General features: G+C 36.9%; 1 protein-coding gene across 2 annotated transcripts; it reads right to left on the bottom strand.

Moving 5' to 3' along the window:
- Positions 1 to 985: 985 nt before the first annotated feature.
- Positions 986 to 12,009, bottom strand: LOC135083177 (GRIP and coiled-coil domain-containing protein 2-like). 2 transcript variants are annotated; one of them, XM_063977915.1, is made up of 15 exons: positions 11,816 to 12,009; positions 11,374 to 11,491; positions 10,849 to 11,292; positions 8,889 to 10,688; positions 8,672 to 8,762; positions 8,050 to 8,312; positions 7,785 to 7,975; positions 7,283 to 7,699; positions 7,068 to 7,195; positions 6,195 to 6,360; positions 5,533 to 5,778; positions 5,217 to 5,413; positions 4,464 to 4,617; positions 2,565 to 2,673; positions 986 to 2,375 (listed from the first exon to the last, which is right to left on the bottom strand). In XM_063977915.1, the coding sequence occupies exons 1-15, from the start codon at positions 11,837 to 11,839 to the stop codon at positions 2,314 to 2,316; spliced, it is 4,410 nt and encodes a 1,469-aa protein (XP_063833985.1). In that variant the 5' UTR covers positions 11,840 to 12,009; the 3' UTR covers positions 986 to 2,313. The 2 variants fall into 2 exon arrangements, with proteins under 2 accessions (XP_063833985.1, XP_063833993.1); XM_063977923.1 differs by having other exon boundaries at positions 8,889 to 10,685.
- Positions 12,010 to 12,453: the final 444 nt, after the last annotated feature.

Genomic DNA, 12,453 nt, shown 5'->3' with positions numbered 1-12,453 from the left:
GGAAAAAAGGAATTTACTACGGTAAATAAAAGGTACCAGGATAACATAACCTTATAGGAGCTATTATCAAATTCTTCTTGCTTGACCCGAGAAATAAATATGTATCACAAAATTGCTCCTTTATGGTTATGTTGCCCTGGTACTTTACCTGTTACTAATTATTCATTATACGAGTACGTAGGTATGAATTTATTGTTGTTATTTTATTTTTAACAAAATACATTTTATTGCATGTTCAATGAAATCAATTTAGAATTCAAAGAGGTATTCCACAACACTGTGCACTGGCCGTGTGCACTGTGCGTCCCCTCCCCGCCCGCCGCGCCCGCGCCGGTACTCGTTTGTCAACTTTACGCCCAGGGGTATCGTGGGTCTGAAGTGTAGTTCTTTAAAGAGACCCACGATACCACCAGGGGTATCGTGGGTCTGCAGTGCTTTTTTTGCGTAGGCAAATGCTTTGCGCATACCCACTACTAGGCCTAACTTGTAAAAAACTCTAAAACTCCATACAAATCACCGGTTATTGTTTTAGTTACGATTAAAGTTTAGTGGTGCAGCTCAGTTCGTCCGTTTCAGCCAAAAGATGTCCACCGGTGGACAAAGGCCTCCCCTAAGGAATTCCACAAAGACCGGTCCTGCGCCGCTCGCATCCAGGCACCTCCCGCTACCTTCACCAGATCACCGCGGTCGCCACTCAAGAACTTTCCTGCCCCAGCGGCCATCAGCACTACGAGCTATGTGCCCCGCCCACACTGCCATTTGATTTTAGCGATTCTGCGGGCTATATCAGTCACTTTGGTTCTCCTACGGATCACCTCATTTCTTATTCGATCGCGCGGACCTTGAGGCTTGCAGCTCAGTATTAAAATTAAATAAATAACGGAATAATTCGAATCGGAGGTATTGCGAAAGGGTTTTTACCTGAAGCCTTTTGGGTGCGTGGGTGTAATAAAAATCCTTATTAACAATTTTAAAGAAAATTTATTTAATTAATATATTTATACATATCACCGTGTTTGTTATAATTATCTCTTAAATATTTAAATTTATTTATTTACTACATTCATCAAAATATTAGTACAAATAAATATAAGCATGTAATAATAATAATTTATGACAAGTATGCAAAGACAATGCATTCGAAAACATTTTGTAATTTATTAAGTAAGGTAAAAATGAATGGCTCATTATAAATGTTTGTATAGAATTAAACAATTGATTCGCAAGCACTGCAGAGTGGTATTGCTTGTTCACAGTATACAAACCGCGAGGGGTTTAGATGTTTTCAGAGAACCGCTTTATATGGTTGAAGTGAAGTAAAGATCGTGTGGGAATCTATAGTAAGTTTTAATCCTCCTACATGTCGATCTTGCTTTGGGTAATATGCATATTATAAAGTGGAATGTGAACAAAATGTAGCGACGTATTTCTTAAACAAGAACAACGAATGCTATTTTAAAAATAAATTGCTTAATAAGCTCAATGCAACTCTAAAGTAAAAACACTGCGTCAAGTGTTTGAGCATCTTAAATAATAAAAATAGATAGTTATCAAAGACTCGAAAATATTAGGTAAGTACCTGTAGTTAAGTAAAACTTAATTAGCGTTCGCGAGCGGGTGTTGCAGTAAGATTTTGGAATGTTGTTTATAATTATATTTAGTAGCAATATTTGCAAACAAGTTTATAATGAAGACATAATAGAAAAGAAAATATTTTTTCAATTAACTTTTATGTGACAACAATACAAGTAATTGCTTAAACCGCAGACACATTTAATATGTATAAATGTATTTTTCAAAAAAAAATTATGTCAAATGTACCTAACTTTTATAAAATTAACTTGATAGACGCAATTAAATCTACATAATTAAAGTGAAACTATTATTAGAATTATTAGATTGAGGTTGTTTGATTGGAAACTTTGATGTTATTAATACTTTTACGACTTTTGACAGATTCACGTAAGAACACAGATTTTTATAAAATGCACCATTATGCATGACCAAAATGTAATTTAATAAAATATTGTACAGGCTGGTTTTGAGATGGTGAAAACCCTTAATCACTCGATGGGAGGGTCATTGAAACAATACAAATAGGTTTGACAATGTGAAAATACCATTACGCAGGTATTCTATTAGGGCATTATTTCTTAACGTATGGTCCGCGGACCCCTGGGAGTCCGCAGCCTTATTATCAACTAGCGGCCGCCCGCGACTTCGTACGTGGGGATCCCGTTGTTCCATCTCAAAAACACGCCCTGTATAATTTAATCACAGTCTATCTTAAACATGTTATATCACTGAAACGAATCATTTTCCACCGGGCCACGGCAGATAGCTTCCCCAGCCTTTACTTGGATTCGGATCCAATCCTGGAAACAAAGAAAAATAATACGTATGAGATTATTATTAAGGTTAGATTTTACGTACCCGATTCCGATTCATCTTTTTCATGCCGCATATTATTATATTTAAGAGGGATTTGCGAAAAACGCAAATGCGTTTTTCATTTGTCGAGCATGCAATCTCAGGTAAAGGTCGATGCAAAATAACAAACTTACCCTTAGCTACAGCGTGGACCTTGTTGGTCTCATCAGGCGTGAGGGTCAGGATCTTCTGCAGCACGGGAACGAGGCGGCTGCGCTCGTCTCCAGGCGGGAGCGTCAGGAACTGTCATCAGTCAATAACATTTAGCAAAATCATCGGAAAAGCAGCTGGATATTATTATTTTTAAATTACCACCACCTGACTATAAAAAAAAATATGGAAGTCTGTCAATCATTTTTTCTAAGAAATATGGTGTATTTAATTTATTGATTTTTCTTATCAAATGCAGTCGACAGCTCATCTGACTATATGCATAATTTTTTGCAAAATACTACTTTAATTACACTTATTACCACTACTTTTGAAGCATAGCAAGCATGCCTAAGTTTAGCTAGCCGCGATATCTGTACATATTAAAGTTTGTTTTCAAGATGTTTCACTTACCTTAAATTCAAGTGAGATTTTAATGTAAAAAATGTTTGCAAAGACATAAATTTTTACCAGTAATTGCATTTTACCAGTATTTTATCACTCACCAGGTTTTGGTTACCCGAATGTGTGTATTAAATGCAATAAAAATAAAATTGTTTTCAGACTGAAGCCACGTATCTCAGTTACTTCATGCAGCTCTTAGAGTCTGCAGCGCCAGGTTTAAAATATACATATTGCTTTGTATCTTTGCAGTTTCCGTTGGCGTTACCTATCATATTAGCAGTACGATTGCGGCTTAGTTCCAAGTAGATTAGAACCTAGTTTAAACATAGACATGTTTATAGTGTGATTAGTATAAATAAATGTATGTTTATAAGTAGAATGTTTAAGTATTTTATCTTGACCCAAATTCCGAATATATTACTTTTTCGTTTCATCTACATATTTTCACTTGAACCTGGCAAGAAGCATAGCAAAGCCACAAGAAAAAAAATTTCTGTGTGATTGTGATTGTGTGATGGAGTAGATTTAAGTAATGTGCCAGAGAACAACAACAATTTTAACTCGACACTGGCAAGAGGCATAAGCGTAACCATAAAAAAACCAGAACCATGAAGAAAAGCCAGAAATAAATAACAGTCTCGCTCAGATCGAAATTTCCGCATATAACTCCCAAGAACATTGAAAATACGTGACTCATTCTCTATAGCTTTGCTTTTAGACTAAAAGTAAACCTAACTAAAAGTTATAGTTTAGGTAATGTTAGTTAAAAATAAGAAAATGAAAATTACAAAAGATTTTGAAGAAGAGTTCTGTACAACCCGATCGAGTTAACTGCGCACCTGGCAGCCGTGACGTCACATCGACGCTTTGGTACGGACGGGGCGAACGCGGGGAGGGGTGCGGGTGAATGCGAGGGAGAGTCGCAATAGACAGTTTGACACCATACCCCAATATTTCGAAACCACAACTGTTTTAAAAAGACTCTTCATTGTGGTCTTAAAAACCTAATCTACACTAATATTATAAAGAGGAAAACTTTGTTTGTTTGTTTGGTTGTAATGAATAGGCTCAAAAACTACTGGACCGTTTTTAAAAATTCTTTCACCATTCGAAAGCTACAATATCCACGAGTAACATAGGCTAAATTTTATTTTCGAAAAAAATAGGGTTCCGTAAAATATGTAAGTAGATAATGTAGTCCACGCGCGCGAAGCCGCGGGCGGAAAGCTATTTATTATAAATTACCTGTAAATTTCGATTGTTGTTCGAATTGTAATTGAAAAAAGTAGTTTAATTGGGTTGACAAAATAGTGACGTCACTTGCTTGTAGTGCCATACAAAATCTATGGGAGAGTTTCGTTTTGTCAGTTTTAAAAAGTATGTCAGTTGACTGTGGTGTCAACATGTCTATTCGCAATCAATCGGGTTGTATGAAGAAAATCTCCAAAGTCGTAAAAGTTGTATCTAAAATGAAGAACCTTGAGCGTGACGTTCTTCATGTACTCGGCGTTGTGCGCGCCGTGCGTGGAGCCGTGCGCGCGCCGCAGCTCGGCCTTGAGCAGCTCGCTCAGCTGCGCCATGCGCGCGCACTCGCGCTCCGACTCCGCCAGGAGGACTGTCACGTGCTTCACTCTGCACAAGAGATTAATAAGTTGTAGGAAAACTCCAAAAAATCCACAGTAGTCATTATCAAATAGTGACACCCAAAATGGCCTAAAAAGATGACAGCACTTAATGAGGGTTTTCGCGTATGAAAGAACCGCTAGATGGCGGGACGTGGATGTGGGGTCTGACTGCTGCGTGATTGGTGGATTTTGACATATCTGTCAATGTCATGTCAAAAATAACCAATCATGCAGCATTTGGACCTCGCGTCTACGTATTGCCATCTGGCGGATTTTTCATACGCGAAAACCCTCATCCTCAATGTAACAAAGACGTGATGCGAACTTTTTGGCTACTTTCGGTGTCACGAACTATTTGACTCTGACTGTACAATCTATCAAGATCGGACAGTCATAGGCAACAGCAGGTCATGGGTCCATCGTATGAGAAGCCTGCATACATTACATACCTACATGGCCCGCAAGATTGCTATATAGATAGTATACTTAGAAGTCTTTGCTGGCGAGTTACTGCTGATATTCTTCAACGCCTCATTATCCGGAACTCTTTCTTCGAGCAACCGTTCCCGAAACATACATAACCTATTTCTGTATCACGCTACCTACCTCTGCTGCTGTGTACCCAGTCGTCTTCTCAGATCGGAGATCTCCTGCTCCGGCGTGAGAGCTAGGCTTGTAGCATCCAGCGCCTCATCATCCGGGACTCCCTCTTCAAGCAAGCGTTCCAGGGACACGGGCGATCGCCCGCTGGCTCCCGTTAAGTACGGCTTAGATGGAGGTGGCGAGGGGGCTGACTCTGAACCCTGGAAAATAGAGTCAGATGTCTAATGGCAGACCTTCTTCGAGGTCTTCGGACTGATAATAAATAATAATAAGTCTTGATCACCAACAATATAGCTAAGTATGAAATAATCATCATTACCTCTCCCTCTTCCCTTGGTATCATGGAAACGTTGATGTCCATTTCACCATCGCTGCCTTCTTCTTTCGGTATAACCGGCAACATGTACTGGTTGTGGTTCGCTTCGTCCAGCCTCAGGGTGCCAGGAACCGTTTTGGCAGCCTCTTGAGCTGCCACTAGCTGCTTTTTGAGAAGCTCAGTTTCCTTCTGCAGTTTTGATTCCAAATCGCTGATTTGAGTTTTGTAACATTGTGTTAATGTTGAGACCTGAAAGTAACATTTTAAAATATAATTCGACGTATTGCTTTTTACCCAGGATCAGGTATTAATCTACAGGAGGCAATCAGTCAGTGTCAGCATTGATGCTCGCGCCACGCTTCACCCGTTGTCTCCTCCGTACTGCCTTTACTTTTCCATTTTTTCTGTGTTGCGCGCCCTCGAAATCAAGCTGGAGCGAGAAGTGTGTGTGAGGTCAGTGTATGCAGGAATGCGGTGCATTGAATCTCGCACAACTGCTTTATTATTCAATCTCCGCATCATTAGCCATCTGTATCCCTGAAGATAGCACATATTTACCTGTACATTCGTGCCGGTGCAAGAGTCGTGTGCACTTTATCTGCTTCTTTCTCGCCCTTATTCCACCTCCACATTACTGGTCATGTTACCTTGGAGATTCCATTTACCTGTAGATTATGCTGTGCGCGCTCCGAGTCTAGCTGATGTGACAAGCGCGTAAGGTCGGCCTGCAGACGTGCGGTGCGCTGGTGCGCGCGCGCCGCTTCGCCAGACGCCTCCGCCGCGCGCCGCCTTGCCGCCTCTACTTCGCTGGTCAATTCAGAGCACTGCTCCCTAGAAACGCGATGAGGATTGAGAATGCGTATTGTTATAGATCGTTCCGATCGACCAGCAGATCAAGCGCCGCAAGTGGAACTGGATTGGCCACACTCTCCGAAGGGACCCCGATCACATCCCTAAGCAGGCTCTGGATTGGAATCCCCAAGGAAAACGCAAACGTGGTCGACCCAGGCAAACTTGGCGGCGCACTGTAGCGGACGAGGCGAAGAAGATCGGCAAGACCTGGAGCGAGATCAAGCGAGAAGCTCAAGACCGAACGAGATGGAGGACTGTAATTGTGGACGCCCTCTGCCCCATCTAGGGGACATAGGACCATAAGTCAAGTAAGTCACAGATCGTTTCATCTACGAAGACGCGCCCCACCATTCTTCCGCTATTGAGTGTTATCGGTAAACGCTAAATTATCCATGAGTTCACACGCACACTACAATAATGACGCTCGGATTGCTTGGATAAAACATTCCACACCCCGCGCTTTCATCGACCTAAATTGGTGGGGCGCGTCTTCGTGGATGAAACGATCTATAGAAATGCAAGCATTTATCTTTTTCTCTTTAGTAGATAAAAAAGGGTTTGGTGAAAGACCCAAACCACCAATGGTTTTATAAAAGATTAAAAAAATAGAACAATAACGACAAATAAATGATAAATACTCTGATAAATAAACAAGTAAGCAGAATATTCTATTGAATAAATCTTACTGTGCAGTGGTAAGTTTGGCTGTTATCGCCTCAATTTGAGCCCTAAGAGCAGCAGTTTCTTCTTTCAGTTGTTCTTCCTGACTATGGTCCACAGTTTGGTTCTGGCGAAGCACCGCTTGAGCTCTTACCTGATTAAAAAATGTTTAAATGGAATCAAATCGTACCTACTCTAATTAAAATCAGAGTTAATAGTTTTTAAAATAAAACAAACTCACCTTGTAACTTGTATATTCCGTCTTCAAATCTGCCAGTTCAATATTCGTAATCCTCAATGTTTCATTGAGTTCTGCACATTTGAACTCTAATCTCTTAACTTTGTTGTTCAACTCTATTTTTTCATCACCCAAGCTCATTATTACTTTTTCTTTTTCACTCAGAACGGCGGTCATTTCCAAATCGGCCTCTTCATTCTTTCTTTTTTCGTCTTCTAAATCTTGTTCTAATTTTGAAATAACAGAATTTTTATTTTGAATCACATCGTCCTTCTCTTTCCCCTCCTCTATAGCACGTTGCAGCTCTTCTTTAGTCAGTCTTATCTGAGTTTCTTCTGCCTTGATTTGATCTTCCAGTAATTTTATTTGAGTTTTCATTGCAGTTATTGTGCCTTCTTGGGTATCAATTGTGGACTCCATCTGCAAAACATAAGAAAAACCATTCTCAAGATCAACTAAAAAGAAAATATATTTACATCCTCACTGACAATAGCTTGTTAATTACCTGCACCATCTTCTTTTTCTTTTCTTCCATTTTAGATGTTAGTTCTTTCATAGACCTCTCATAGTCTTCCATCTCTAAACTTAAAACATTTTTCTTTTTAGCATCACGACGAGCTTTCTCTAAATTATCTTTTGTTATCTTATGAGCTTCAATTTCGGCGGTTAATTGTTGAGTCTTGGTCTCCAATTCCGCTAAAATTACAGAAAAGAAACGTTAAATAAAATTAAAAATACATATAATAAAAAAAATACTGATAATAATTTACTTTTCAACTTCTCCAACTCAGCTGTAACGTTTTCTGAAGCCTCAACGGCTGCAGTTAAAGACACAATTTTTGCTTGAAGATCGGAAATTTCGGATCCCTTACATCCATCTACTTCATCACTACTACTTGGCAGTGATACTTTTTCGTTATCATTTAGAAGCTTTTCAAGTTTTGCTTTATCTTGTTCTGCATTTTGTAACTGGTTAACAGTTTCGTTTAGTTTCTTTTTGAGTTTTAATGCAAATAGTCTGAGTTTCGTGTATCTGGAATAAATAGTAAAATACGGAATATCTGTAACTGTGAAAACTTAATATACAGGGTGTTAGGTAAATGGGTATATGAGCCGACACTAGCCCATGTTAACATGGTCATATAAATGGTATGGTGAAGTCAGAAATTTGATATCATCATTTTCATTTTTTTAATTTTCATACAAAATAAATTTTATAAAATCCGATTTGTATGAAAATTATTTTTTTTAAATGAAGATATCAATTTTCTGACTTCACCATGCCATTTATATGACCATGTTAACATGGGCTCGTGTCGGCTCATATACCCATTTACCTAACACCCTGTATAATACATTAATTTGTGTACTTAGCTTTTTGTTATAACTTACTTTTCCTCAAATGTTTCATCTAAATCTTTCATTCTAGAGTGTTCTTCTGCTTTTGAGATTGTAGACGTAGACATATCTTCGTTTGGAAGTTCTGCAACAAAATATTAATACCGCGTTTTATTTTTAAACCCTATTTCTTCTATTCAGTGGAACTATGAGTGTTTTATTTACTTGAATTTGTTTATCACAAAGTTCAAATACAGCTTCAAAAACATACCTGAAGTTGTAGACTGTTGCTGCTTCAGTCTATCTATTTCTTCTCTTAACGAAGCAATTACCGCTTCTTTCTCTTCTAGGAATTTCATTGCGTTTGCCTTTTCAATAAGATGGTTTGCAGCTTCTGACTGTGTCTTGTTTGTATTTTGTTCGGCGTTCTGTAGATCACTTTCTAAAACGGAAACTTTTTTCTGCAGGTCTTCTTTTTCTTGATTTATTATAGCTCTGTCTTTTTCTAAGGTTTCAACTAGTCTCTCCATTTCTGCTATTGCTTTTTGTAATTTTGAAATGGACTCGCCTCGTTCTTTCAGCACTTGATTTATTTCTTTCATTTCATTTAATAATTCTGTATTTTCTGTTTTGTAACCTGAGAGTTTGGATTTTGCATCGTCATATTCTGCAGCGAGATTATCGAATTCTTTTACTTTGGCGCGAGATTCTTTGACTTCTGCAAGGAGAGATGCATTATCTTGCTTGTAAGCTGACAGTTTTGTTTCCAGTTTTACTATGTCAGCTTGCAGAGAAACATTAAGGTCTGACAAATTTTCATTATCATCAGGTCTAGGTTGTTCTAATGAGAGTTTAAGTGTATCCACCTCCTCCTTTAGTAACCCATTCAAATCTTGCAAGTTATCATGTTCTTTTTTTAATAAGTCATATTGTTCTTGAAGGACCATCATGTTACACTTGAAGTTAGTAGTTTCACTCTCTTTTTCAGATTTATATTTTTTTTCTAAGACAGTTTTTTCTTGCTGTAATCTGTCATATTGTGCTTTAGTTTCTTGCAAATCTGATTTCAACTTCTCCAGTTGATCGGATAATATTTTATTACGATTTTCAAGTTCAATAACATTGTCCCTTGCATTAAGTTTTTCTTTGACCAACATTGACTTTTCACTTTCTAAAGCCTTCATTTGCAATTGCAAATTTTCCACAAATTCTGTGTTTACTGCAGTATTCATTGATTTTTTAATGTCTTGATTTTCATTTTCCAGTTTATCCACTAAACTGGATAGTTCACTGACTTTTTGGACTGATGATTCATATTTGTTTTGCATTTCATTTATCTGTGCTGTTAGTAAAATAATTTTATTTTCATCAATCTGCCTCTGTGATTCGACTTGATTTAAATCTTGATACATTGCTTTCAATTTATCAAGCTCATCACTAAGTAAAGATTTGCCCTTCAGAGTGTTATTCATTTGAGCTTGTAAATCAGATAACTCTGATTGCAATATTGAATGACTGTCCTTTAATTCTGATACCTGAGATATTTGCTTTTCTAACATTTCATCTGATAATGCTTTTGATTGTTCCATATCATTGAGCTTCTCTTTAAGAGCAGTATTTTCAGTCTGCAGTTCTGCAAACTGGGTGTCATTTTGTTCAGATTTTAATCTGTTTTCTAATTCCAGTACTTTTCTTTTTAATGCTGAGTTCTCATTATTTAATTCATTTAATTGGTCATCTAAAACCTTAGAAGCCTTAATGATATCATTTTGCCATTTTGGGATGTTTTCAGAATATTCTTTTATAGTTTTAGTAAGAATAAATCTGGAATTTTTAAGTTGATTAATACATGTAGCACATTTAAGTATTTTATCTTTATAACTGCGCAATTTGATATTAGCTCTTTCTTTCTTATTTTTTTCAGACTCATACAACTGTGTTATTTCTTTAATCTTATTTTCATAATCAGAATTAGTATTATTTTCCTTAGTATCCAAAGCAGCTTTCAAATCATCCTCCAACTCTTTGATTCGTTTGTTTAGATTTTCTATAACATTTTTAGATTCTTCTTCTGAAACATAGAATAACTTGAGTTTACTTGTTTCCTTAAAACAAGTTCAATATACCCATAAACATTTACACTTTTCACTCCAGAATTCTTATTATGTTATCTTTAGCAGAGATATGCAAGATACAAACGAAATAAACAAGCAGAATAACTATCTTCTTACCTGAATAAACCTTATCCTCAAGCATTTGTAGTTGCTTTCTTTGCTCCAAACCAATATTGTTGAACTCAACTGTTTGAGCTTCCAGTTCAGAAAGTTGATTGATAAGTTGTTCATTTTCCTCTAAGAGTCTGTTGTTTTGTCTCTTCAAAGATATAATTTCACTGTCAAGATCAGACAATGTTTGTGCTGTATCTGCAAGATTTTTATCTCTAACAATAACATCTGCTTTGTATTTATTTATTTCCTCCTCATAATCTTTGCATTTGATGGTTAATGTTTTAATTTTTCCCTTAGCTGAATCAACTTCTGTTATATAATTTAGTTTTTGTTCAGTCAAAGAGTCAACAAGTTCCTGGAGAGTATGAAGGCTGTCCAAGTTAACTTTTTTTTCTGTTTCACACTTATCCAGTTGTAATTTGTAACTCTCAACTTCATTTTGCATTTCTGTAAAATAAAAAAGTTAACTTATGCAGTTTGATCCACTTAGTAGCTGTTGTTATTAAACATAAATCAGTATTAGTTTACCTGTTTTGGCTTGCTTAGCCTTTTGGGCTATAGCAAGTAAAGCCTTGCATTTCAATACTAGTTCATCCTTGCTCAGGTCTTCAAAAGGATTCCTTTTCCCTGATACATCAGCTGGGTTCTAAGAGAAGAGAATTTAGAATTAAAGTAACAAGAGGATTAAAAATGTAAATATAGTAGTTATAGAAAATGACATTTTGTATTACACATGAATCATTTTAGATAAGTACATTTATTATCATTCCAAAGCTTTGAATGTGTGTTGAAATTTAGTGCCTAGCATAATATGCTAGGCACTAAATTGTGCTATATTGATATTATCACTGCAACTATTTGTCAATATCCAAAATGATGCTAAAAAGTTGTCGTACACTGATAGTAGAATGAAGAATGTAAGTATGTAATTAATAAGTAAATTAATAAGTTTGTTTATAACTATTATTACCATAGCTTCTGAATGACTTTCCATTTTATTGATTATATTATTTCCACAATTGTACGAAGGCTTAAGCACAAAGGGCAACGTAGTATTTTGACACAGTTCTCATGGTAGGTAAATCTTATTTTCTCTAGGAAAATAGAATATATCCTGTGATCTAAAAAAAATCACATCACAAGTAATTCCACAAGTACAGTCTCCTAATTTTTGACATTGACATAATAAATATGTGACAGTAAACGTCACTGTCACATCCGAAAGGCTGATCCAATTCAATAAACATTCAATTGAACAATAATCACATATTTCAATTAAATAAAAAATATCGAAATATAGAAAAATAGCAATCCGGCCCGGGTGCCAAGCATCAGAGCCCCAATGTTACCCTAATTTTTCAATACAGCGCTTCTTCGATTTCTTCAATTCTGCGATACGGATTTGTCAAAACAGCTGATGTTCATTCGTCGTCTGGGCACGTTGAACATGAAAATTTTTAGCGTAATCGGGTCCCTGACAACGAAATGACAACGTATCTATGCCACGATACGGGTTACGATTACGATTACGGTACGATTGCGATTTGTATTTTGGTATCATAGCCCATGACTTAGTACTAATAACATCTGACGACGTCTTCGAAAACC

The sequence above is a fragment of the Ostrinia nubilalis genome, chromosome 2 (genome assembly GCF_963855985.1).
Source record: "Ostrinia nubilalis chromosome 2, ilOstNubi1.1, whole genome shotgun sequence".
Lineage (NCBI taxonomy): Eukaryota > Metazoa > Arthropoda > Insecta > Lepidoptera > Crambidae > Ostrinia > Ostrinia nubilalis.
Note: the sequence above shows the minus strand (reverse complement) of the source record. Positions and strands in the feature narration are given on the sequence as shown.

What these genes read in the sequence shown, in the direction of transcription:
- LOC135083177 (XM_063977915.1), bottom strand. Translation starts at nt 11,839, where the DNA reads ATGGAAAGTCATTCAGAAGCTATG. An exon ending in TACCAAGGGAAGAGGGAGAG is followed by an intron (nt 5,414 to 5,532) that starts GTAATGATGATT and finishes TCTATTTTCCAG; the next exon opens with GGTTCAGAGTCAGCCCCCTC. An exon ending in GGTCCACGCTGTAGCTAAGG is followed by an intron (nt 2,376 to 2,564) that starts GTAAGTTTGTTA and finishes CTTTGTTTCCAG; the next exon opens with GATTGGATCCGAATCCAAGT.